Genomic DNA, 27,722 nt, shown 5'->3' on the forward strand with positions numbered 1-27,722 from the left:
AATCAGCCTCTTCACTTTCAAAGCAAATAATGGACAAATTGTTGCTGAGTAAACAGAGAAAAAGCTCTAGATCAGGGTTTCTCAACCTTGGCAACTTTCAGATGGGTGGATTTCAACTCCCAGAATTCCCCAGCCAGTCTTGCCAAGACAAGAAATTATCTAGTCCAGCCCTCTGCAACAAACCATCCATAAGAAATGCCCGTCTAGCCTCTTTTCAGAAACCTCCAGAGATGGAGAACCCATGTAATGGTATGTGGGAATGACCCTGGGAGACAGGTGGAAGAGCCGCAGACTAGGCAATGGTCAGATAGAGGCGACTGAGCCCACAGAAGGAATGGGGGCATAGCAAACGTCTCAGAAGGGACCCTCCCTAGTTTCATGGACTGTAAAGGTGAGGGGGGGAGAGATGGACTTTCAGACTTGCAAGATTCTGTTAATGTCACCTTACAATAAAGTTAGAGCTAATAATCCTGGGTGTGCTTCTTGTCTGGACTACTTTGCAAGGCTGACAACCCACCCTCCATAAGTAGACTGTTCCTTTGTGTTAGACTATGTTTGTACAACACAAACTTCCTGCACAGTGCAAGGAGTTGGACTGGATGATCTGCAAGGCCCCTCCTAATCTGTGATTCTATAAACACACTTTCCCATGAGATAAGGTTGACTCAATCTAATTTTCCTGGTTCACACAACATATTGGACCATAAACCACCACCAAGGCTGGGTTCAGACCATTCAGTAAACTCAGCTGTAGTGGGCTGAATTTGTGACTCAGCATACCACATGAACACAGACCAAGGTTGAGTTTAGAGCGTGCTGGTCTGCTGAATTAACCAACTTGGCTGGGCTCATGTAACACAGCACTGCCTTTGCACAACACAGAAACTTCCCAAGCCCATTTTAGCCCAGGGTGTTCTGTAAACCTGTGTGGTTAATTTATGGCTTTGTGCTGTGCAAAGCTAAGAAACTGAGCTGTTAAGCTACAGTTAAGCTCATCAGACACAAAGTACCACAAACAAGCAAAGCATATTTTATCCCAGCACATTAGACAAATCCAGCAGGAGTAACCCCCAGTTGTTCACCAACGTCTCTCTACCCCAATCTACAGCTCCTGAAAAGCAGTCTCAGGTGAACAGCTTCCAACACCTGCTTTCTTGGCTGCAAATTAAGAGACAGGTGCTTCTTTTATAACTGGGAAAGGGTGGAGTTGCTGGCACAATTAAGCTGGAGTCTAGCCCCAGGTCTAAGCCTACTTTTAAGGAGGGAGCAGGCAGCTGTTGCTCTCCAGATGAAGCAGCCAGGACTGTATTTCAGCAACATCTGGAGGGACCACAGCCCAAGACATCATGTAGCTCAGTTTTGGCCCCAGGGGTTCTGGAAACTCAGCTGTTGGGGTTGTAAACCATGATTGGTGGCTTTGTGGTCCCCATAGTGGCTTATTAAATAAACCCTAGTTAAGCAAACCTGGCATGGTAGGTGAACAGGGCTTAAATATAGCAAGAATGTTTGTGATGGCTACCGATCCTGCTTTTGTGATCAGCCATGGGTTTTAATTTCATTTAAGCTTTAGTGTAAATGCTGTGTTTTCTAATTTTCCTATTTTGACTCATATTGGGCCATGTGTTTTCTATTTTGCTTACTGTGTTGTCATGAACACAGACTGGTGTGTTTTTTTAAACAGCATTGCTCGGCTGCTCTTGCTCTCACAGGACGAAACTGCCTAAATTACAAAATGAAATGTTTCATGGCACATTATTTGCTATTCTGATACAAAACAATCATTGCTGTTTGCAGGGGGCTGTCAAAATCATGTTGGCAGCTGCAACTACATGATGCAAGCCATGTTGCCTTTTTTATGGCCATCGCACACATTCAAAAGGGGTGGGGCTTTGTACAGCTGCAATTGCCAACTTTATTTTTTTTTTAAATTCCCTGCATATACCAGTTTGCTTGCTCGATTTTTGATCCCTCAGGAAAACAAGCCCCCACGAACGCACACCGGGTTTTGCTTTTGAAGCCCTTTTATTGCTTAAATTCAAATATTGCAGGTTCACATTCTATCCATCAGTCCTACTATTTCTCAGACGAGACAGCGTGCTTTCTGCCTCAGCAACTCTGCCAGAGAAATGTACGTAGCTCTATCCATACACCTACAGAAGAGCAGATCCAGTTTTTTGTTTAAAAGGAAGAACACTGATAATTAAAGTAGAGGGAAGCTGGGTTAAAATAAAGGCTTTTAAGAGATTTAAATACCTTCATTAACAAAATGCCAGAGACCACATGCTGATATATCAGAAAATTTAGGCTTTGAAGATGCCACAAGGTTCTTGGCCATGGGTATCTTCAAAACCTACATTTTCTGATACGTGTATGTGGACTAGATACACTTCTACCTCTTGACTGACATATCAGCTGGCAATCCTTATGAAACCAGAGATAGGCTTGATCAAAGAAGCATGCCTGTAGACCATATTCTCCTATAATATGGTGTTCCCCCAGTACAGCTCCCACCATCCCTGCCTGGGGTGATGGGAACTGTAGTTAACAATGTCTGGCAGGCCCCAGATGTGGAAGGCTGCTTTACATCAATTCGCCCCTTGTATCAGGTAATATTCTTTGCCAAGAAAGTTTTCACTCTGAAAAGTGGAGCCCCTTAAAAAGTATGCACGCTTGCATCTATTGGCCCGATGCTTCCAGTCCCACTCTTGGAGCCCCAAATGCATCGAATTCGATTCTTCCACAAAGCTGCTATGGAGAAAGACAACTCAGAGGTAATGGCTAAGGAGTTCTGAACAACTTTCATGTTTGCAAGCAAAGCACAGTTAGCAACATTTCACAAAGCACTATAAGCTCAGCTTCACATGTGATGTAAATTCAACCTCTATCTCCACAGGCTGAAACCTAGGACGGGCACCCAATTCATTTCTGTGAAGAAAGCTAGCATGGCAAAGTGACTCAAATCACAATTCCTTTTTTCCAGCATATAAAAAATTAAGGCAACTATCGGATTTTTGAACAAGCAATGATGTTTAAATATATTGGTCCCTAAGTACCCTTTTTTTTTTTGAGAAAAAGGTGACTTTTATGTACTATGCAGATACTTAGACTTTAAAGCTTTACTTTGGCCTAAGGAAAAGTCATGGTCCCTTGATCCGTTGTACAGCAGCAGAAAAAAGTATTAAGCCCCATCAAACAGAGGAGGGGGCAGAGGAGAAAAACAGGACTACCTCTGAAAGCTTTTTTCAAGTTCCTAGACCTCAACAGGTTAGACACCCCTCCCTTACAATGTAAAATCTCTATGTCCCTACGGATATAGCCTGAGTAACAGTGACCCTTGCGGAATCAAATCTTAAAAATGACGAAGACAGACAGCTACATATCGCTAGTCCTCCAGTACAAGAAACATTAAAAGAAAAAAACCCTAATCCAGCATCACCCCGTGACCTCAGTAACTAGCTTCTGAAAAAGTGGTCAATTATTTGCTCACAGAAGGGCAAACAGACTTGATGTAACTGAATATCAGAGCAGACAGTGGAGAGAGGTTTCATCTGGGTTCAAACTCCTTTTTGTAGCATCAGGACAAGGATGGATTAAACCAGAGAACTCTTTGCAAATTAAGTGCCATAAGTAAAAATGATCACGGCTAGCATCCACTTTTTCCAGTTCATCAGCTCAGATTAAAAATCTGATAGAGATTCCAAAGAGGGAAAAAATGCCAAGCTTCTAGGCAGAATTATGGAAACATTCTGGAAAGCAAAGGTTTTGTCCACTAAACGAGTTTAAGGTAATGAAGGTTCTACTCTGTGCTAGGCAGTTGTCAGCTCCATTTTCTTCCAGTTTAGATTGTAAGACTGCAATTTATGGAATTCCTAATCAGCATAAGATTTTTCAGTACCGGCTGGGAACTGGGGGATTTCATAATCCAGCATATCCGACAGCCTCCAGGCTGGCAAAGGCAGCATATCCATTCCCCTTTAACATGAGGGAAATATTCTTTGTAAAGGAAAATTTCAGCCCTGTAATCAAATACCTCAAAATATCCATTACATGATTTTGTTTCAGCCATAAAAGCCTCAAGATTAACTTTGAAACCCAATTACAGGGCTGCAAATTTGGACAAATGGCAGCAAGTATTTAGTTTCCAGCCTGTTACCTGCTGCCATCTAGCTGTGGTCTGGATTTTTGTAGCCTAGATGTGGTCACCTGGCAGAATATGAAAAGGTGACCAGAGTAATTCCTCTTGAGCACTGGAAGAAAGAACCAAGTCTCCTCCCATTTCTGGACCTCATGGGTGTGCGAGCACAACCGGAAGTGTGGGGAAGTGAAGGTGCCTTATCCCAGCTCTTGTTATTGGTCCATCCAGCCTGGTATCAGCTACTCTGATTGGCCAGAAATTGAACAGGGAAAATTCCGTGTAGAACTGAGTGGGAACCGAGGGAAATTTCTGGTTGTTGAGAGGGAGAAAGTTTTATTTCTCCTTCAACATCTCCTTAGGACACTTGGAAGAAGCAGGCTAAGGCCATGGTGGGGTGGGGCATTATACAGAATCCAACCATACCAAATTTCACTCAGGTAATGCGAGCTATACAAGTCAGAACCAGGAGCATTAAGAGGTTTCCAGTGATCTCTGGCTTGGTCCACAAACCATGGTTTAAAAAATCCTAGCTAGGCCTCGCGTCCAATTACAGTTGTAAAAAGTGGTTTTCAGACTTTGGAAATTGCTGCCTGCATCTGGGAAAATCCAGGTTAAATTTTGCAACCCTCTCCACGTGCACATGTATCATTTAAATAATTTGTCCAGGATGTAAAAGTGTTGGGTTTTTTTAAAGTGTAAAATCAAACCTGCATCTTTATACTGAGTTTATTACGTCCAGTATCTAGAGGTAAGTTTGGGCAACAGGGGACGGTCACACGGTCTTTGCTCTGACCCTTGTAATGTTAAGGATCAGCTTTACTCTCTTTCTTAAAAAAAACAAGGGTGAACACCTTTATTTTTTCCTATCCTTGGGGGGTAGAAGGGAAAGGCAGCTTGGACAACTCTTTTTCCCTTTTAAAACGTTAAAAATACATACGTTGCAGTATTGCTGGACTATGCCAGGAATTGTCCAGCGGTGGTTGGGAAAAAGAAGGAAAAAAGAGGGCAAGGGAAAGAAAAAATCCAGCTCACTGGTCCTCCTGATAGTAATAATAGTTGGCTGAGTTCTGGTCCTCGTTTGAGGCGGCGTTGGCTGCCTCCCCAGCATTGCCTTGAGGGCAATACTTGGGGTCATAGATTTGGCGGCCCAAACCGAACACCTGCCCGCTCTGGTTGGCCCCCTGATTGTAGCCCATCTGGAGGGACATGGAGCTGTCATCACATTTGTCCGTGCCCAGCTTGGAATCATAGATGTGCCGGCGGGTTCCTGGCGCCGTCATGCCCACCTGAACGGGGAGAGGAATGAATGAATGAATGAATGAATGAATGAATGAATGAATGAATGAATGAATGAATGAATGAATGGTTTATTACAACCAGAGGTAGAAGGTATAACTGGAAACAACTAAAACCATAATTAAATAAAAGTGGAGTAATACAGCTATTTGTAACAGTTGATATAAAAAGTATGTTACAATTGTGGGAGACCTTTCACAAGAGGAAAGAAAGCAGGATTGTATTTATCTGGCACAGAGGTGGCTGGCTTATCTGTAGTGCAAAGCCATAATGTGGTTTGCTTTTGGCTTAGAGCGATGTGCTAAACTACCTCAGGGAAAAGATTGCGGTTTATCGTTAGCAATTGGAAACACAGCTGGTTAGTCTACAAATTCTAGCCTGGTGTGATGTCTGAGTCAGACACTGTGCTTATTCCTGGCATGTTTTCACACCCTGCCCATTTTTCCTGGGCAGTGCCAGCAGAAATGGAGAAAACAAAGAATTGACCCAATAAATTGTGATTACTTTGCTCATAAGGAAAACAGAGGCTGGGTTTGTGCACTGCACCAAGCCAAAATGTGGTTTGTAAACCTTGGCTTAGGATTCACTGCAATGTGTGAATTTACCTGACTGGCTTATTCAAGAAACCATGGTTAAATCATGGCTGAACAGCATAAAATGACAATGCTGAGATATTCTTGTCAAGGTTTACAAAAAGGGGGCAATTTGTTGGTGTTATCTCTCTGCTGCAAGGCATGGATCCTGCAAATAATCAGTATATCTTGGGGAAGCCTCCAACCTCTTTTGGCTTGGAAAATAAAACTCCAAGTTCTTACCTGGCTGGCACACTTATTGGTACCCATTTGCAAACTAATGGTCGAATGGTCCATTGGAGGTAGTATCTGGTTCTTGGGGTCATAGAGGTGCCTCCTGGTTCCATATGCGGTCATTCCTGACTGGCTAGCGCACTTGTTGGTGCCCATCTGAAGAGAAACAGCAGCTTGGTTAAGTCTTACTATGTCTGATATACCATAACTACAGCAGATCTCTGGATTTCATCCACTTGCTCCATAGGTGTCTACAAGAGGAAGACAAGGGATGAAACATGCATCATGATGCAAACTCTCCCCCTTATGTTCTTGCAAGTGAAAGAACAGAACTTGTGTAATGATGCCATGACACACGTTTCTTCATTCTGGTGTCATTCTAGTTTAGGAATGGACATCTATGACCAGCTCCTCAAGCTGCTAAAACTGTTTCACTTCTTCTGCAATTTGTTCCTTCTAAGTCATTATGGCTCAGCAACTCTTTGGACATGTCCAATTCTAGGAAAGGATGTGTTTGGTTTAAGGAATTGCAACAGGTCCTACATTTGCGCACTCTTCAAAGGACTATTTTGCCTTCAAATCCAAAGTGCTTCACAACCTTACTAAAGAGCAGAAAGAATTGACAGAGAAAGCATTTTTACAACAGAAACAGGCTTCAGAACCAGGACTTCCTGACTGCACAGCTTAGCCTTTTGACCATTGTCCTACACCAGCTTAGATCACCTTTCCATTGGTCCCCAAGAGCCACAAGGTCACCAAATGTACCTGTAGACCGATGACACAGTGTCCAGCCTTGAGTTTTGCATCGTCAAAGGCTCTCTCCTGTTTCTCTGAATATCTCACCCCGATGTCCATACCACTTTCAATCCCTTTTGTTTTCGCCTGCAGGAAGAGGAAAAAGCCCTGAGTTACTCCTCCACCAAAGTTTCAGGTCCTTCCCAATAACTCCACAGTTCTCATAGTCAAAAAGATCTCTAGGTTTCAGCTACATAAGTTGGATGAATTCCATGCTCGGGTGACTGATCCCATCAGCTCTTTACAAAACTTTCTTTGGAGCCTCACAAACAAACACAACTCTGGAGAAATCAAACACCTTGACAGCCTTTGTGAAACTAGCACTCTCCAGAGGAGATCCTGATAGTCAGGGGTATCTGTAAGGGAGGGAGGTCGTGAAGGCAAGATGGCAGCCACAATCATGGAATCAAAGCCCTGCCTCCTTTCTTAAGAGGGTGGCCTTTCAATCACATGGTCACAGCCACCTGTCAGCCCTAAGACCAGACTAAGGAACCAATATCATGTAGGTCAGTAATACTTTTATTGTAACAGCTATAATAACAGAATCTTGCATGTCTGACATGTTTTCTCAAGTTACTTTCTTGGCCCATGCTCAGGCCCCACTTATGTGACTGTTACCTGTTGCCTCTTCCTCCTGTCCTTCAAGGCCATTCCCCCTGTCCTCTACATTGCCATCTTCACTTTTGGGTTCCCTCCTGCAGATGTCCCTGATGGCACTTCCAGTTCAACCTCATCTGAAGATGAGGAAAGGCTATGCTAACCAGGGTAAAGTACTTATCCAGTCAATGCACGCAGATAGCCCAACACAGCTATCTGTTGCCCTTCCTTTCCTTCCTTCTTTCCAACTCAATGGAATGTTGGAAATAAATTATATAAAAAGGACTTGGGACTCTGTCTTCTGCCTATCCATCATCAGGATAACTAGATAATCATCAGCCCCACCAGGTAGACCAGAAGAAGAATCAACTCTACAGGAAGGCTAAGTCTACTTTTACTGGAGGTATAATGACAGAATCTTGTAAGTCTGAGTGTGCTGTGCTTCCTCCACTTCTTATGTGAATTAGCGAGGTGTCTATCTGAGCTACAGATGCGTGCTTTTGGCTTGTTTTGGACTTCAGCCAGGTTTTTCTCCTTGTTGCTTTGGTAATGGATCTGGCCCATCTCTGACAAGGTCATCTTTCTTACTCTCTACAATAACACTCCCCAAACAGATTAGAACTGGACCAAATTTGGTGTGAGGGGAGAATGTGGCAAAAGGAAGAACAAGTCTGAAAATAGGGCAAGTGCAGCCAAAAGTTGTGGAGAAAAACATCCATTTAAAAAAAATTCCTCAATGCACTCCAAGGAGAGAAGCAGTAGGCCCCTCTTCCCGGTCATGTGTCTTAGAGCAGAACTTTTTTTAAAGGGTTAAAAATAATTCTAGAAGCCATACTTGATATACTTACTCTAATCCAGTGTTCTCAACCTTGGGAACTTTAAGATGTGTGGACCAATTCCCAGAATTCCCCAGCCAGCCATGCTGGCTGGGGAGTTCTGGGAGTTGAAGTCCACACATCTTAAAGTTCCCACGGTTGAGAAACACTGCTCTAACCTGTTAGCATGCAATACAAAAGAAAAAAAAATCAAAAAACCCTACAGTGTCTCATTTGGGGTTGAAGTGCTACACACATCTTCTCTGTGTCCTAGATTTATTCTCATGTGGCTGCAGAGGGGAGAAAACAGCAGGCTACATTTGGAAAAGTAAATTTGAATATGAAAGGAGTTAAGTATCTTCTTCACTTGACGTGCCCCTCCCTTGATGAGCTCTGCATCCACAAGATTACCAACTTGGCATTCTGTCCATACAGCATTCAGATCACTTCACAGATAATGCCAGCAACAGCACTAACAGGCCAGTCACCTTATGTCCAAGCACAGCGTTAAGATGGAGAACTAGCAGACTGTCCACAATGGGGCCAGAGGTTCTCTTCACTCACCATGCTCGCCAAAGCAAGGAGCGACACCTGCACTTGAGTCATGTTTCCGCTCTCATACAAATCGTTGGCCTCAAACAGATCGACGGGCTTCAAGCCATAGCTAATTAGGGCCTTGATAAAGTTGGAGAGATTCTCCAGCTGTTGGAAGAAAGAGATGGACAGTCACGGCTTGGGTAGACCAGATCAGGAAACTGACTCCACAGGAGTATTACGACTATACTTTATTGAGATAGGCCATAGTAGCAGAATCTTCCACATCTACCCATGCTTTCCCTTCCTTCTTATACCCCACGGAGGTGGGGTGGAGCAAATCCTGTCTTTTTCTACTACTTTCCTACCCAGAGCTTAACACATGCTTTTTCTGCACCTGTGATTGTCCTAACAGCTTCTGGATGTCTTCTCCAAGGTCATCTCCATGGCTCCCTACAGTAACCTGGACTGACACGGTAGACTCCAACAGCCTTCCCCACCCTGGCACCCTCCAGATGTGTTAAAAGTCAGCTCCCAGAATCCTTCGCCCTGCAGTCCCAACACAATAGAGCACACCTGCTGGGGAAGCCCACTGTATCACATTCTACTTTCCAAGAAAGCTGATCTCATTCAAAGAAACACACAGACAAAAACAAATGTTTAGCTCCACAGAAAATGCCCATTAAAAAACCCAGAAGCCAGCCAGATTATTGAACAATGTTTTCAATGGCTGGAGGTGGGATTTCAGCACCCTATGGAGCTAATCCTGCTCCCTTCATGACCAGCAAAACCAGTTACGCAGATCAAATCAGCCCACACCCCGAGCATTCTCTTTTTGCTCTTGCTTACAAAATAACATAGGAACCACAGAGGCAGGTGGGGAAATGTTTGTAGTTGTGTTAAAGACTGGGCAGTGGCACTGCCTCCCAACTGCAGCTGTTCCTTCTCTGACAGGCCAAATTCATCAGTCTAAGCGACTTGGCTGACCGGTCTAGAGACACATCCAGTTCAGAGTTCTGTTTCCTGCCAGCCCAATATTTCCTGCAAATTCTCAAGCACAGCAAGAAGGCAGAAGCAGATCTTCCCCATTTCTTGTTTCCAGCATTTGGTTATTCAGTGATAGACTGCATCAGCTCATGGAAGTTCCATTTAGAAGTAACTAATAGGCAACTGAAACCCATTTCTCCCCTGAGAAACTGGAATCTTCTTGGAAGCCAGCTATCTGGCAAGATCTACTACATCTCAGGACTGAAGTCTATAATGTAAGTCAGCATTACAGCATGTGCAAACACAGAGGGACATATTCTGGCTCCACACATGGTTTGCTTAATCATGGCTTGCTGAATCTTGCATCCTATTTTTTTTTTATCATCGTTGCAATTTAATTTCCCATCACTGCAGCCAAGTATTTACCTGATGCCAGTTGAGAGCAGAGGTGTTGATTTTCTTTATTGAACCAGGCTGTAGTTTGTTTATTAATCTGGAGAGCAAAACACAGTTTTCAGCTAGATTTAATGCAGTTTTAAAACTACTTACAGTCATCAGAATGGGAATGAAAATCATGTTAACACTAACTTAACATGTCTGAATTTTTTCCTATATATATATATATATTTATATATGCAAACTAGAAGGCAATTTATGTTCCAAAATCAATTTCTTTCCCAAATTTCACAAACAAGAATACAGTAAAACCTTGGTTTGCGAGCATAATTCGTTCTGGAAACATGCTTGTAATCCAAAGCACTTGTATATCAAAGCGAATTTCCCCATAAGAAATAATGGAAACTCAGATGATTCGTTCCACAACCCCAAAATATTCATATAAAAATGATTACAATACAATATAATACAAAATAATAAAGAAAATACAAAATATAAAGAAAAATAAAACAAATTAACCTGCACTACCTTTGAAAACCTTCGTGGCTGACGTGAGGGAGACAAGAGAGAGGAGGGTTATTGTGTAGGACCATTTTCACTATCACTAGCATGGGAGATGATCACCCACAATCCCGCAGCGAGAGAGAGAAGAACCATTGGCTCAGTTGTGATCATGTGACATTCGGCATCACGTTCTACTCGTATTGCAAGACATCGCTCGTTTATCAAGTTAAAATTTATTAGAAATGTTTGCTCGTCTTGCGGAACACTCGCAGAACAAGTTACTCGCAATCCAAAGTTTTACTGTACAGACATTACAGGAAAATGCACAAAAATGACATTATAGGCAAACTACTTATTAAAAAAGGACATATAAGAAAAAGTGAGTACAAAAATGCACACATTTGCAGAAATGTACCTATGCCTGTGTACTAATTTTTGTGTGGACTTCCTAAAAATAAATCTGCAAATTGGTGCAGTGATGGGACAAAGCCAGCAAAGCCAGAAGAGAGTTGAAAAATGAAGCAACATCAGAAAACAAAATCAAAATCCTTAACTTCTGTAAATTAATTCTGCATCATGTGAAACATTATGCCCTGTCACCATCCCCATTTCCAAATGCCACACCCATTAAGCATCCCGGATCACTCCCAACAGTGACTCTCCCTGCCTCCATAAAACCATTTCTGGAGCTCACTGTCTCTTCTTGAAAAGAATACAATTTTTCATAACACATCCTGGAAGAGGTTGCAGAATAACCACAGGAATGGTGAGTCAAGGTTCAAGTTTCTCTTCATTGGCCTACTTACTCGCAAAGTATGACGCCATCTTTCAGCCCCTTCTGGAAATCAGGGCCAATCTGCCTCCCGGTTAGGTTTTCTATCCATACCCGTAACTCTGCTTCCTTCTGTGGGTCATATTTCTGGGCAAGCTGGAAAGAGAAACAGATCCAGTTTGGAAGGAAACTTTATCCGTGATCCTGAGAATGTATTATTCATCTTGATCACTTGTCAAGCTACGGATGGTAGGGATTTTTTTAGCTAATTTTAATATGGATATTTATATTTTTACTGTTTCAGATTTTAATGGTGAGCCATCTAGAGTCACCCTCTGGGGGAGATGAGCGGCATATAAATTTAATAAATAAAATAAATAGTGGGACTAGGGCCTCTGTGGAAGAACTTAGCCATTGGGAAGGTACATACTAGCTGGAAGGAAGGAATAGATGGGGCTTTACATCAGAAGATGCAAAAAAAAAGAATGTAATTATTTGCATAAAGATATATGAATGTCAGGTGCTAAACAGTGGCACTACCCATGCACCCTCAAATAAGGTGAAACAGTTCCTGATTTATAGTACAGGTAGTCCCTGGGTTAAGAACACCCAGTTTAAGGATGACCCATAGTTAAGAACAGAGCCTATTGTAGCAAAATTTGAGTTAAATACCCAATGGTTTGAGTTAATTACACAACACTACCTATATAGTATTATATAATAATATTGTTCTGACTTACATACAAATTCGACTTAAGGACAGACCTTGGGAATGGAGCTCATTCTTAAACTGGGGACTATCTGTAATTCAGATACAAATCTATGTTCATGTATGAAGACTATTCCAAGGTATATTGGATTCATCAATTGCAACTGCTAAACCCAATACACACTATTGACAACTCCCTTAGTAGATTGTGGGATGCTGTAGATGTAATACTCCTTGATTTGACAAAGTATCCCATGATATTTTGATTAACAAAGCTAGTTCAAATGTGAGCTGATTAGATATATAGCTGACTCAAGCACTATTCAAAGAGTGCATGTCAATAATTCCTGATCAAATTGGAAGGAGGAAATGAGTGCTACCTAGACTCTATATTCTTCAACATCTTCATTAATTGGATGAAGAAATGAAGGAAATGCTTTATCAAATTTGTAGGTTATGCAAAATTAGATGGAATAGCCAGTACCCTAGAAGTTGCATCATGGAGAAAATCTATCTGTGTTGTCATTAAGAGTCGACAATGACTGGATGGCACATAATCAATCAATCAACAGAAGTTGAAAATAAAATTCAAAACAATAGTGGTTATAAAAATGGGCCGAAAATAACAGAATGTAGTTTAAAGACAAAATTCAAGGTTGTTCATGTAGGAAACAGAACTCAAATGCAAAGGTGTAGAATGGGATAATAATCTCAGAATAGTAATTGATTACTAACTGAAATTGAGCATCATTGTGTGGCTGCAATAAAAAAAAGCAAATTCATTACAAGGCTGCATCAATAGAAGGGTAGTTTCCAAATCATGGTAAGTAACTGTTCCTATTTATTTTCCACCAGTCAGAACCCATCTCAAGTACTGTGTTGAGTTCTATACATCACCCTTTAAGAAAGATTCAGAGAAAGTGGAATAAGGTCAGAGAAGGGCAATAAAGAGTCACCCATTGGGGGAGATGGACGGCATACAAATTTGAAAAATAAATAAATAAATAAATAAATAAAATAATTATCAGGATACTAGAAACTAGTTCCTATAAGGACAGACTGAAGGAAGTGGGAGTGTTTAGCCTTAAAGAGAAAAGAGGATTAATGTAAGGGAGGATATGGCATTTTCAGATATCTGAAAGGAAAATGCAGGAGGGCAAGACTGATTCTCCAAAGTTCTAGATGCAGAACGCAGAATAGTAAAATTAGGAAGACAGGTTCTAATCGAATCTCAGAAAACCTGCCTAACAGTAAGAGCAGTGGAACTGTTAGCAAAATCTAAGAGTTCCTGACTCTCCCCAATTAGGATTCAGTCCGGCAGAAGATCAGACACGAAAACACCAGCTGAGATTTTAAAGTTTTATTGAAAGCAAGCCAATAGAGTCAGCTGGGGTCTCCCCTTAAGGCAGAGAAGCACCCCGATCACACCCAAAGAAGAAGATTTTATACACGTTTCTTACACAGAGATACAGCAATTAACAGAACTATTGAGCCAAAGAGGTCATCTGCTGGAGGTGCTTCAGTCTGGATTCCTGCACTGAATAATGAGTAAGACTGGCTGAGAAGGTCCTTTCCAACTCTTGGATTCTTCCCTGTGATTCTACAAACATGAAACCAGCTTCACTCTTTCCCACTCTTTTGTACTGCGGCACAATGAATATGAGACAACGGCCCAGTTCATACGATATCCAAAGCTGTCATATGGTGGTTTGGATTTCATTTGTTGAGCCGATTTATCTCCCTGCTTCCAGGAGTTGAAGGCACCATATCCAGCATTTACTTCAATATGCTTCACAACAACGATGCTGTGAGACAGTTTAGGTTGAGAGAGAGTGACTGGCCCCAAGCCACTCAGTGAGCCCCCAAGCCTGAAGGTGAACATAAGTCAGTGTTGTCCAAACTTGGCCACTTTAAGATGAGTGGACTTCAACTCCCAGAATTCCCCAGCCAGCATGCATGAGTTGAAGTCCACTCATCTTAAAGTGGCCAAGTCTGGACAACATTGACATAGGTCATCCTGCCACAGTGCTTTGTAAACTATGGTTTATGTTTAGTATCTTCTTAAATTGTGGTTTCTTGAACAAACTGCATACCACACTTGAACCCTAGCCACAAACCGAAGCACTGAATACAAACACTTCCATACCATCCCTCTTAAGACCGCATCCAACAGAGACTAGATTTACACATCACATTAAGCCATAAGCCACAGTTTACAAACTTCAACAGCTGGATTCACCCAACATACTCAATCAAGACCAAACATGCCACATTGTGGGTTTGCAGGCTGTGCGGTCTTAGCTGCAAAGTACGTCTTTTGCTTCACAATCAAGCTTTTAGTTATTTAAACCATCCCGTTCAATTTTCCTCAAAGAAGGAGATACTAAGTGAGTGGCCATTCCATTTCACATTGCTTATGGCATTATGGCAGCTGTTTATTATGACCTTGGTTTCATCTTTATTGTTAACTGTCTCTGGAAAAATTGAGGGACAAAGGAAAAACGCTGCAGCAATGAATAACTTGGGAGACTCTCTGTCCCAAAGCAACTCCCAAATGCTCTCCATCAGTTCTACGCAACCCCCTGGAGCAACAAGGGCAGACTGGCGCTCCAGCAGGCTGGCAGGTTTCAACAACCCAGGCTGGTTTACTGCTGACAGAGCAAATACACCAGGGGTGTGTCAACCAGCTTGCTCCGATACCGCTTCTCCTTCTTCCTTGTTCCCGATGCAGAAAGAAGCTGGAAGTACAGCCTTTTGGCACAAAGATTGACTAGACGTATCTCTGACTTTAGAGAGTCTTCCAACTTGGTTCAAAGCAAGAAAGAGTAACTACTAATTATTGGTTTGCATTTTATGCAGACTTAACTGGGCGTGCACTGGGCCATCTCTAGTTTTTAGAGCTCTCAAGAGGGATGGCATCAAATACACTGGCTGGGGTCCATGCTGAACTAAGCCCTAACAGGATTTGTTTGGGACTGGCTGGGTGAATTCAGGCATCGCTGTTTGTAAATCATGGAACAACCCAGACAACTCATTCTCAGCTAATGATAGTTTGGCCTGATACTTGAACCAGGTCAATAAAATTAGACCAGTGTTTCTCAATCTTGGCAACTTTAAGACCTGTGGACTTCAACTCCCAGAATTTCCCAGCCAGCATGTTCTGGGAGTTGAAGTCCACACATCTTAAAGTTGCCAAGATTGAGAAACACCGGACTAGAGAATGTAATGTTTAGCTTCTTTGAGGATGCATCCTTGATTTGAATAGAGAATCACGCAGGGATATCCACCAGGGGAGTCAAAAGAGTCAAGATGGCTCCGACCATACAATCAAAGCCCCACCCCTTTTATTGCCTCTCTGATGTCCATAAAAATGGGCAGAACTTTGCATGGATGTGGCTGCCATTTTTTTTTTAAAGCCCTGCTAGTTAAGACCCCCAGAAATCATGGCCATCCAGATGTTGCTAAATTGTTATGCCCAAACTGCCAAAGCAATTCCTCTCCAATGTTTTTATCCCTGCTCCTCTAATTCTTTTTTTCCCCCCATGAGGTGGCAACCTGTAGAACAAGGCTTTCCAGATGTTTGGAGTTCAGCTCTGTCAGTCCTCACCAGCACAGCCAGGGGATGATGTGAACTGGAATCCAGAACATATGGAAGATTCCAGACTGCCAAGTCTGATCTATCTCTTTCTATATAAAATACCTAAAATGCAAATATCCACAATAAAGATAAGTACCGCCCAGAATCAAGCCTTTGCTAGCATCCTGTACTGTGGCTTTAATTTCACTGAAAACTTACTAAAACAAAACAAAGGAAAAACCCAAGTATTTTTTATCCCAGGTATGCAAGAATATTTTCTTTATTCCACAATTTAACACAAATATGAAATCAGTTGCAATTAAGGCATTGACCAGGGCCGTGGAGTCGGAGTTGGAAGCAATTCTTGGGTTACTGGAGTGGGAGTCAGTAAAAATGTACCGACTCCTAATAAATTTAAATTGTATATAATATAAATAATACGTTAAAGTTTCCTATATCATAGATAATAATTGGATTAACCTATTTTTTTCAGGATATATTTTAATTTCAAGTTCTCTGCAAATTTCAAAATATATATCTTGATAAAAATATAACTATTTTATTCTTTTAGCTTTTATCCTTTGTTTAAACTATACGGTTACTGAATGTTTGTAATTTCTTTAATGAATAAAATTAAAAAACCAGAATGTCTTAGCTATAGCCTTTAGACCCAAGCTTTAACAGATTAGGGTTCTAAAAAGTTGCCCGCTGATTCACGCTGGCAGTGATGAAATGCCTTGTATGTTGCATGCTTGCAGTCAATATAGAAAATATATAATTAGTATATTTATAATTTATTTCCTATATTGATATGTAATTAAAGGAGTTGGGAGTCGAAGGTTTCATGTGCCGGCTCCACAGCCCTGGCATTGACCACACCTTTTTAGGAGACCAATTCAAAGTTGCCATGGTTCTCCATCATTCAACTCAACGGGAATTATTTTCTCTCCAGCAACCTCCTGCCAAACTTGGCATTTTCCAGATGTGTTAGGATCCTAGAATTCCCAACCAGCATGGCATTGCCCATGATGGCAACTACAGTCCCTATGTATCCGGAGGGCACCACACAGCTTCCAATACCTAAGAACTGTATTTTCCTAGCAAGTGAAGCCAATGTTCCTTCATTCTGTAATGGGGTGACTTAACAAATGCTGACCAGGTTTAATTTTAGTAATTTCAATGCATCTGATTCTTCCAAGGGCTCTTCAGCATTTTCCAGCCTGGTGCCTTCTGGATGCACTTTTAAAAGTGGTCAAGCTCAGAAAAGTTATCTGAACATATCCAGGAAAGATAGCTGCACGTTGGAATAGGTTCTGCTACTGTATTTCTCCCCTCCAAATTGACCATTTATAAAAGTTTATTCCATAAAAATAAGAGCCGGTTTGGTGTAATGGACTAGAAACTGGGAGACTCTAAAGTTCTCCCTTGGGCATAAAAGCCAGCTGGGTGACTTTGGATCAGCCCGACAATCTCACAGGGTGGTTGTTGTAGGGAAAATAGGAGGCAGAAGCATTATGTACATTGCCTTGAGCTGTACAAATAAAGGTGGGATAAAGATCTAATAATAAATAATAAACATGATTTTGCAGGATGATAGATCAGTGCGAGACCAAAATAGGGATAGTTCCAAAGATAATTAACAAGGATTTTTTCCCCAGATAATTAGACCTAGGAAGTATATAACACGTTCAGCTCTTTGGGTGCTAAAAGGAGGATGTTAAAAATCATACTGGAGTCCAATGTCTAAATATCAATTAAACTGATAGTTCTGAATTGTATCTTGAAATACATAGAAAGAAGCTAGATTCCAAATGAATGTTAGAGACTGCTATTTACAAGTAGTCCTCACTCAACAACCACAATAGGGACCAGAAAATTTGTTGTTAAGCGGGATGGTTGTTAAGCGAGTTGTGCCTGATTTTACAACCTTTTTTGCAGCAGTCATTAAGCAAATCACCACAGCTGTTAAGTGAATCACACAGTTCCCCACTGATTTTGCTTGCCAGAAGCTGTCTGGGAAGGTCACAAATGGCAATCAGGTGACCTCAGGACACTGCAACCATTGTAAGTGTAAGGTGGTTGCCAAGCACCCAGATTGCAATCACGTGACTGTGGGGGTGCTGCAACAGTTATAAGTGCGAGGACTGGTTGTAAGTTCCTTTGTTCAGCACTGTTATAACTTCAAACAGTCACTAAATGAATGGTTGTTAAGTGAGGACTACCTGTAATGGTAAGGCAAATCAATAGTGGATACAATGATCCAGAGAGTTGGTGAGTTATCCTTCACTGGAATGTGTTCAAGCACATTTGTCAGAGATATTTCTATTTGAATTCCTGTGTTGAGCAAAGGACTGGATTCCATACCCTAAATGCGTCCTAATATTTAGTATTCTAAATAGTTAGAATATTTAGATTTAGGATTCTAGAATCCCCTTATCTGAATATTCCCTTATTACAATCTGGATGAGCCTCAAATTAAAGCTTTGGACATTCTTGTTTCAAGTATATAAATCTTCCTAAATCAAATCTACCATGGAGTTCGGGAGTTGGAGGACTGCTGGAGGGTGTTTTATTCAGCCTCCTGTTCAGTTCAATCAGTTTACAGATCCAGTTTAAAGATATTCAGCAGCGAAGAGGCAACTGCAGAATATGCAATTCACATGTGACTGCAACCATTACCAACATCTTGGTCCATGTACTGACATGGCTTTCTGCTATTTCTCTTGAATTTCCGGTTCCTGAAACTTTTAACATTAATGGCCTGTCTCAAAATTTCCAAATGGCTAAAGAAAAGAAGGAGACATAGGCGTGCCTGCCAAGAATGAAGAACTAGCTTTTAGCTCTGCTAGAGACTTCAGCAAAAGGCCTTTGGGATATCTCTGAGCTAAATGTCTCAGGGAAAAGTTGATTACATCGTGCTACTAAGCATTTTGCTGCAAACTGTTTGGAGTTATGATTAAAGGACATGCTCTTTGCTCATTGTATATGAGCTATAACATGATAAAAGGCTAATGAGACAATCTTGAGACATCACATGACCGCGACTTGCGATTTTACTATCAGCTTCTCCATTGACTCTGCTTGTTGGAAGCCAGCTGTGAAGCACACAAATGGCGATCACATGACCACAGTTGTAAGTGCGAGGACTGGTTATAAAGTTACTTTTTCAGCAACATCATAAATGGCCGGTAAACAGGGCAGTTGTTAAGCGACGACTACCTGTACATTTACGTTTAATAGGCAATATTCACTTTCTTCTTTCTCTTCCTACCCCACCCAACCCTGTTGTTTTTATACAAGGGGGAAAAGTTATTTCTCCCGTTGATTTAAAACTTTTTTTAAAAAGTTCTTGAAACTTCAGGGGAAATAACTTTTTTCCCTGCCTGAATTAAAGGACATTTTTAAAAAATGTTACATCTCTTCCTATGTAGTACTTTGCCTTATATTTTCCACCCAACTGATTTGGCAAGATTGACACAACACTGCTAGATTACTGCAACCTGCTTTATGTAGGGCTGCCCCTGAAGACCAGGAAGCTGAAGTTGGTCCAAAATGCAGCAGTCTCTGCTGAGGAGGAAAAAGCTTCAACACCGTGACACTGCACTGAGGTTGCTGCACTGGTTTCACAACAGACTTCCATAATTCTAGATGCTGTTTTTAACTTTGAAAGCCAGTTTGCTTGGCACCTGCAGGATCACCTCTCCCAACCAGAAATAACCACCTTGTGCACTCTTCCCCAAAAGAGCTGTCCATCCCAAGTGAAGTTGAGAGAAAGTCAGGGTTCAGAGCCCTGACTTCTTAGTAGCAGCCCCGTTATGAACTCCCTTCTATCTTGTGGTAAGGGGAGCTCCCACCTCCTTTGCATTTCCCAAAGCTGTGAAAACCATCTTATTCCAAGTGGCTTTGGGCAAAGACAGCAGACCTGGGTAGTTTGAGTAACTTTGTGAGTGCAAACTTCTCCTTTTCATGTAGGCTGCCCTGAGCTGTGAGAAGTGGAGAAGGCCCAAAAATGCTGAAACACGCAACCCACCCACTGGGCCCAAAGGTGTTAGCTAATTTGTTGCTCAGTGCATGGTGCAAACCTAGCTAATGCAGCACAGCCCTAGTAGTTCAGTATGTCTTATTTATATATATAAATGTATTCATTTATACAATTTATGTAGCTGCCCATCTCACAAAACAGTGACTCCAGGTGGCAAACAAGGCTTAAAGCTCAAAGTAAAACACACTACAGATAATCCTCAACTTATGACCATTCGTTTAATGACCATTCAAACTTACGACAGCACTGAAAAAAGTGACTCACAACTGGTCCTTGCATTTATGACTGTTGCAACATCCCTGCGGTCATGCGATCAAAATTTGGGCACTTGGCAACCAGCATGAATTTATGACAGTTGCAGTGTCCCAGGGTCACGTGATCGCCATTTGCGACCTTCCCAGGGGGCTTCTGACAAAGTCAACAGGGGAAGCCAGATTCACTTAACGACCACGTGCTTCGCGTAAGGATCGCAGTGATTCCTCTAACGACTGCAACAAAAAGGTCATAAAATTGGGCATGACTCACTTAATGACCACATTGCTTAGCAATGGATGTTCCGGTCCCAATTGTGGTCATAAGTCAAGGACTACCTGTATAAATAACAAACAGAAACAAGAAAATAAACATAAACATATGCACAAGGTCTAAAAATGTTCCACTTCCAGTTGTAGGACTAGAATCAAACAGATGAGCCAACAGAGCTGACTTAATTTCCCAGCCCCAAAGCTTTGGGGAACAATCAGATTTTTAACGCCTTACAAAAGGCTAAAAGAATTGGGACATCTGGATCTTCAGGGGGATGTTGTGCAAACCCAAATTTGATAAACCATAGTTAAATCAAAGCCAGCAGCTTTTCAGAGATTTTTCCAGGTTTGCTAACTAGCCAAGATCCATGTAACTGGGGCTGCAGAGAACTGAATCTTGGATTTCAAGCATACAAAACATGTCCACAATTCCTGACGTGTGGTTCCTTCTCCTACTCTACAAGGAAAGAATTCACTCTTGTTGGTGTTTTACTAACCTAGTGGCATAGCTCACACCATTTTTAAAGACACATATCCCACTTGCCTTCTGAAAGAATTCTCAGCAACTGAGCCCCAAAGTCAAAAGAGCATTTATACCAGTGTTTTTCAAATTTGGCAACTTTAAGATGTGTGGCTGGGGAATTCTGGGAGTTGAAGTCCACACATCTTAAAGTTGTCAAGGTTGAGAAACACTGCTCTATCTGAAACATCCTTGTTGATGCTCCAATGGAAATTCTAGAAACAGAGCATGAAGACATCACCCTGTGCTATGACATGTGGACCTGCATATGAATTAAACAATACTAGACTGCCTTTACAGAAGGAAGTTCATTTAAAGTCTTCATAGCTTAACAGCAATCAACCAAACCACACATCGCCTAAGTCTCACTTAAAGTTTTTCCTGGGGGAAAAAAGCCCAGAGATTTTCTGCCTTTAAACTTAAAAACTGAAATATGGAAAACTTGGGAATTTGGGTGATTAAAGACTGGAGCAGATTCCAAACATCAGACTGCTTCCAGCCAGCCAGATGGCCCAAGGGCAAACCCAAAACCAAACTTTCCAGCATTTCTTTCAGTAAGAGTTTACTATTCTTGAATAAGAGGAAGTTTAAATTTGGGAAAATGGAATTAAGTAATAAGAAGGCAGCTTCTGGTTGATTAAGACAAACTTTACAATAAGTTTGACACTGGATGCACTCAAGCAGACTATGTTTTAAATTGGATTCTGGCACTGAACAATGGGTTGCATTCATTGGCCAAATTATCTCCTTCCAACTTTATAATTTTTGTCCTGTTCCAGCAAGCCAATCTTTATATACTTCTTGAAATAGTCAAGGCAGACAGCTTCTGCAAAATAAGTTCTACCTTTGATCATTCGCTAACAGAATTAACTGGCACAATGATTCACTTATTTTTTATTCCATCAAGCCAGTGAAATGTTATTTCTATATTACAAGTATGAAGCTGAGCGCATTGAGGTTGTGTGTGTGTTGGGAGGAGACAGCAGAAAGAAGAAGATTATAGGAAACCATATGCAAGTTTCATTCTTCGGTTTCTCTCTTGGGGGATAGTCTCTTTATTGAACTAACATTTGGAAGAGATCTCAACTTCCGAATTGGCACACTCCCCTCCGAGCAGCTGGTCACTTTGAAATGAAAATCTTTTTATAATGCATTTAGCATTTTCTCTTTCTCCTAAACCACATAATCATGACTTTTAGAAGGTGCAATTTAAATACAGTATTAAGTTGTCCAGTATTTTTTACTTTTTTGTGCATTTTTGCTAACTTTTTTTAAACAAAATACTGATTTTGAGCACAGCAAATTTCCATATTAAAAAGAAACCAAAGATGTTGGTCTTTTACAGATACCCAAAACATAAAGACAGGGATAAATAATCTAGTTCCTTCCCAATGCTTTGAACTCCAACTCCTACAATCTCTTACCATCGCCATGCTAGATAAAATACAGGAATTGTAACCTATTTCATCTAAAGAGCAGCAGAATGGTTAACCTCGTGCAGTAGAGGTTTACAAAATCCACACAGACCATTTTTTCCCCTTCTCCAGCAACATTTGAACATGAAATGAACTGATAAGCAGATTTCCAGAAGTATCCACACAACGCAGACTTAGTTTACTGAAATCATTGCTACAGAACATGATGAAAGCCACTAGTTTAAAGGGATTAGATAAAAGCATGAGGCAGCGTCTGCCAATGACTGTCTATATCCTTAGCTAGAAGCTCCATATTCAGAAGAAATGCGCCAAGCAGGGACTTTGCTTGAAGGCTTCCTTGGTGGGTCTGCTATAGCTTTCTGCTAAGAATTAAAGCTTCTTGTTCAGAGGCAGTTTGCCCTTGCAAGGTGACAGACCGTAGGGGAGATGCCTTTACTGCATTTCCCAGATGCAGTACTTGCTGGAAATGGAATGGAGTAGATGGATTAAAGAATGCATCAGAGAAGATCTGTTCTTTGTCATCCCAGAGTGGAAGACATGGAATAATGGATTTAAATAATAAGGCAGCAGATTCTGGTTGAATATTAGGAAAAACTTCACAGTAAGACAGCAGATGTGTTCAAGCAGAGGACAATTTAATTTGGATTCTGGTACACAAGTGGTCCTTCTAACTATATGATTCTATAATTTTTGTCCTGTTCCAGCAAGCCAATCCTCATATATATATTCTCCATGTTATTATGATGGAGCTTCCAGCTCACAACTTCCAGGTTCAAGTCCCACTTCTCCTATGAACTCATTCCATTTAAACTTCTGGTAGAAGTCACCAGTCCTACCTATCTACCTTTAACAGTTCCCCATGGTAGGAAAGCCATTTCTTCACCAAGTGGAACATGATACCCACACAAATGAGCCAGACACAGAAAATTAAACCCACGGGATCTACCTTCCTTTTAGATGTTATCTGGAAGAAGATTGGAAGTGGAATCACTTCCACTTGTAATTGTCCTCCTTCCCTCCTTTATATCATCTCTCAGCAGAGCTCATTTTATGTAGTTAACTGGGTTAAACATGCTTTTGGACCAGATTCATTCTCGTGCTTCAGCCATAGCCAAGATGTCTTTTTATCCAATTAAAACTCCTTTAAAACTCAAGCTTTTTCTTTAGCAAACAATTCAAGCCTTCTGACAGCAGAGGGGGAAAAAAAGATGATTAGTGATCCCAGGAGATCAAAAATGCGCACACTACCCTACGGGTCAAGCAGAAGAAAACTTCCAACATCTCAAAGACCCAAGGACTGTGGTTACAAAATGTTCCCAGGAGTGGTAGCTCTTGGTTTAAAGCCAGGAACTGACAGACGAAAGCAAGTGGAAGCATCCAGCAGGTGGGAAGGAACAGGAAGCAGAGCAAGTGCAGGATTTCGGAAACAGGACAGAAGTGAAGGTGGTTCAAATTTCAGGAGAATGTTGTCACCCTTTTTCAGAGAGTTAGTTCAAGCCACACCTCACTAAGATCTTAGCCTACTTAATTTCTTTAAGATAGGTGCAGTTCCCAGGGGGGAAAATGTTGTGCTGAAATCTGACTTGGAATTTTTCAAAAGAATTTTTTTCTCTGCAAAGGAAGCTTCTGTTTTTCTACCTTAGGTGTTGAGAATGTCTTTTCAAAGGTCTCTTGGTGGTATCTCCCAAATTGTAGATGAGAGACCCTATTGCTGGCCATGTTTTCTGTCTTCAGCAGCCTGAAATCTCCCTGGCACTTCCCACATTGAAAAAACCCAGTGGGAGGCATTCCCTCCTCTGGGGTTTAATTGAGGCATGAGAAATCAGAGAAGCTGTACAAACTATTGTACAGGGGAGATGGCATATGCCTACACACCTCTTGCTACTGAATAAATGAATAATTGCAAAAACTCCTCCCTTCATCCCTAATCCTTTTACTGTAAATCCTTCTGCTTTGAACAGAATTGCTCTTTCATCAAACTGAAAAAGAACACCTAGAAGATCTAGATGGATCTCCAAAAAACTAAGCAGGATCAGATCTGTTTAGTGCTTGGACAGGTGATCACTAGGAAGTCCCAGGGCCAGAAGGCTAGGCTGGAAAGTTGAAAAAACATTGTAGAAGGCAACAATGGGAAGCCACTTCCATATTGCTGCCAAGAAAACACAGGGATGTTCATGAAGTCACCAAGAGTTGAGCTTAACTCAAGGGAGACTTTACCTTTCATTGAAAAAAAAGCAGATTTTTTTCTTCATAGCCCTAGGAGAAAAAAATGAGTTCAGAGATACAGGCATTACCATTCTAACAACCAGTCTTTCTCTTTGCATGCAAACTTGCATCCAACCTAGCTGGAAGAAACTCACCAGGAAGGGAAAACTACTCCACATGAACTGGGGAACATTCTTTCAGGCACTCACCAAATCACAAAAGGCAGTGACATTTTGCACATGCAATGCTAAATTGTCATCATTCCAAGACGATGAACCTTATTCATTTCTGATAACTTACTGCTTCACATCACCTAGCTGAGGATTAAAGGTATTTCTGCAAATTGTTACCACTGCTTTTCTCAGGGCTCAGCAACTTCTATCACACGTCTAAAAGCAAATGTACTCTGAATCTACCACACACAAAAAAAACATTAATGTTAAGACTTTGGTATGATCCACCAAGGCTCCTAAGAAAACTCAAACTAATAGTGTTGCTTCCAAGTGTAATTGGAACCCACTCAATATTGTGGCTTCCCTATATACCTTAGTATTTTACATTTAGGTAAATCTACCCTTTACAAAAACCAGATTAAATACGTTGGCATCAAATAGGCTATTTAGTAGATGCCAAAAGATTTCCATCTCTCAAAGATGTTGTCTCTCTAATGCAGTGTTTCTGATCCTTGGCAACTTTAAGATGAATGGGCTTCAACTCCCAGAATTCCCCAGCCAGCCATGCTGGCTGGGGAGTTCTGGGAGTTGAAGTCCATTCATCTTAAAGTTGCCAAGGATCAGAAACACTCCTCTAATGGTATTGACCTTGAAACTGTGGATCATATTTTATTGCACTGCAAGTTTTACAAGAGTTTTTGGCAGGACATTATCTGGCCTATTTTAAACTCAAGGCCAGGAGCAGATATTTCTGAAAATGTTAAAATTTTACTCTCAGATAAAAATCCTAAAATTACAGGGACAACAGCCAAATTTTTAACTACAGCTATAAAAACGTCTTTACTAATAAATTAATATGCTGAGTTTTTAAATGCTTTATGCAATATCTTATCAACTTATTTGTTAAACTGTATTGTCTTATGTCAAACTTTTAATGATATCTGTATTTTGTTATTTGAGTCTTCTAGCCATAAAATAATAATTACAACAACAACAACGTGGCTGAACCCACTGAATACTGTAATTTTTAAACAGATGAAACAATATCACAATATTTAAAAAAACAACAACAGAAGCAGGACTTTCGGGAAAGTAATGTGGTTCCAGTACACATTTGAACATTGATTTTTGGCAAGTCAACTGAGTCATCTCAAGCACCTTGAATTCTATAAAAAAGAAGTTAATTTGTCCTTTTCAACAAGGGCTGCCCAAGTCAGAAGTGATCAAAACATTTCAGTATGAAGAATATGGTAAAATTCCAAAGCCTGAGCATAGTTAGTCCGTCCGTCCGTCCGTCCATCCATCCATCCTTATAGCCCCAATCTAGCCAGCTGGCTCTGGGTGGCATGCAAAGATTGACTGATTACATGCCATCAAGTTGTTTTCAACTCCTAGCAACCATAGACAGATTTTCTCCGTGAAGCATGCAAAAGGAAATCAATAATACCAAATATTTAAATTGCCTCAAACAACTAATCAGTATAATCACAACAAAATAACAGAAGAAAACTGGAAGGAACAGATGTGCCTCATTAGTTACTCTAAGACTCATAGGCCTGCTGAAATAAAAATTGTTTTGGGGGCCTTCCTGAATGAAAGGAGAATGGGGACCAATCACCGGGGGGGGGAGGGGGGAGCATGTTGCATAAGTGGGAAGGTACAAAAGGGCCTGTCTCCCATTCCAAGCTTCCCAGACCTGCTATGGGGGAGGCGTTCAGAGCAGGTCCTCCATTCAGTGCTCAGACTGATGGACAGTCTCATACTTGACAGGCGGTCCAGGTACCGTGCTGTGTAAGGTGTTATAGGTGACCACCAGCACTTTGCTTTTGGCCTGGAAGCCAAGGAGTAACCAGTGCAGGAACAATAACACTGGTGTATTAGTCACTAGAACAGCAGGGTATAAATCTGTTGCATGATGATCTTGATCCCACCAGCAGAAGAAAGCTCAGAATGTCACCTCCTTACCCAGCCCTCCAATCAGTGTTTCTTAAATCACACCCATCCTTCAAAGAACACAAGGTTGCCAATAGGGCTCTCACTCTAGAACAGTATTTCTCAACCTTGGCCACTTGAAGATGGGTGGACTTCAACTCCCAGAATTCCCCAGCCAGCCTGGCTGGGGAATTCTGGGAGTTGAAGTCCACCCATCTTCAAGTGGCCATAGTTGAGAAATACTGTTCTAGACTCTTTTGGGCTCCCCACAACCTAGTTAGGTAGTTTGGCTGAGAATAGGTCAAAGCTGTTGGATGCTGCTTTTGTTGCTCCCTCATTTACACTCCCTAAATTGGGTTCACTTTTGTGGCCGGCAGAAGCCATCCAAGGACGGGGCTCCAAAATTCTGAAATAGAACGTCCCGAAAATTCCGTGACAGAACATTTCAACGTTCAAGATTCCAACTTAGAACGCGGAAAGAGCCGTCGCACGAAATCCCCGGCGCGCTCTTTAGCCCACTTTTAACTGTCGTCGACGCCCCCAAAATGCATGTCCAGGAACTCCAGGGAGCAAACCCCCTTCACTCCTTTGGGGCTGGGGATGGCTCAATTCAAGAGGCAGGAGAGGCGGCTCGTTAATGCCACCGAGCCCCCCTTTCCCCTTTAAAAGGGAAGCGCGCGGCTCCCGCCCTCTCCAAGGGCGCGGCGCCACACCTCCGCCGGGGCGCACGGAGAAGCGCCTCTCCAAAGCCGTCGCCGGGCGCACCTGGCCACGACGCCCTCCCTGCCACCGACTCTCACCCGATTTCTGACTTCCGCGGACAAGCCGTAGCTGGGGCCCTTATTGAACTGGTTACTGCTCATCCTCTTCCGGAACAGGACGGAATCTCCGACGAAAGCGAGACACGCTCAAGACCGTCTCAGCGAGCCGCCACTTCCAGCGCCTCCTTCTTCTCACCCGAAGTTTT

At 41.7% G+C, this 27,722-nt stretch overlaps 1 protein-coding gene across 1 annotated transcript; it reads right to left on the reverse strand.

Moving 5' to 3' along the window:
* Positions 1-1,987: 1,987 nt before the first annotated feature.
* Positions 1,988-27,722, reverse strand: CNN2 (calponin 2). Its single transcript, XM_088149533.1, has 7 exons — positions 27,556-27,722; positions 11,672-11,793; positions 10,392-10,458; positions 9,009-9,146; positions 7,003-7,119; positions 6,247-6,393; positions 1,988-5,421 (listed from the first exon to the last, which is right to left on the reverse strand). Exons 1-7 carry the CDS (start codon positions 27,616-27,618, stop codon positions 5,164-5,166), a joined length of 912 nt encoding a protein of 303 aa, XP_088005659.1. The 5' UTR covers positions 27,619-27,722; the 3' UTR covers positions 1,988-5,163.

This window comes from Python bivittatus, unplaced genomic scaffold, assembly GCF_059951505.1.
Source record: "Python bivittatus isolate LINGU-HERP-01145 unplaced genomic scaffold, Pbiv_v1 ctg000580_np1212, whole genome shotgun sequence".
NCBI classification, from domain to species: domain Eukaryota; kingdom Metazoa; phylum Chordata; class Lepidosauria; order Squamata; family Pythonidae; genus Python; species Python bivittatus.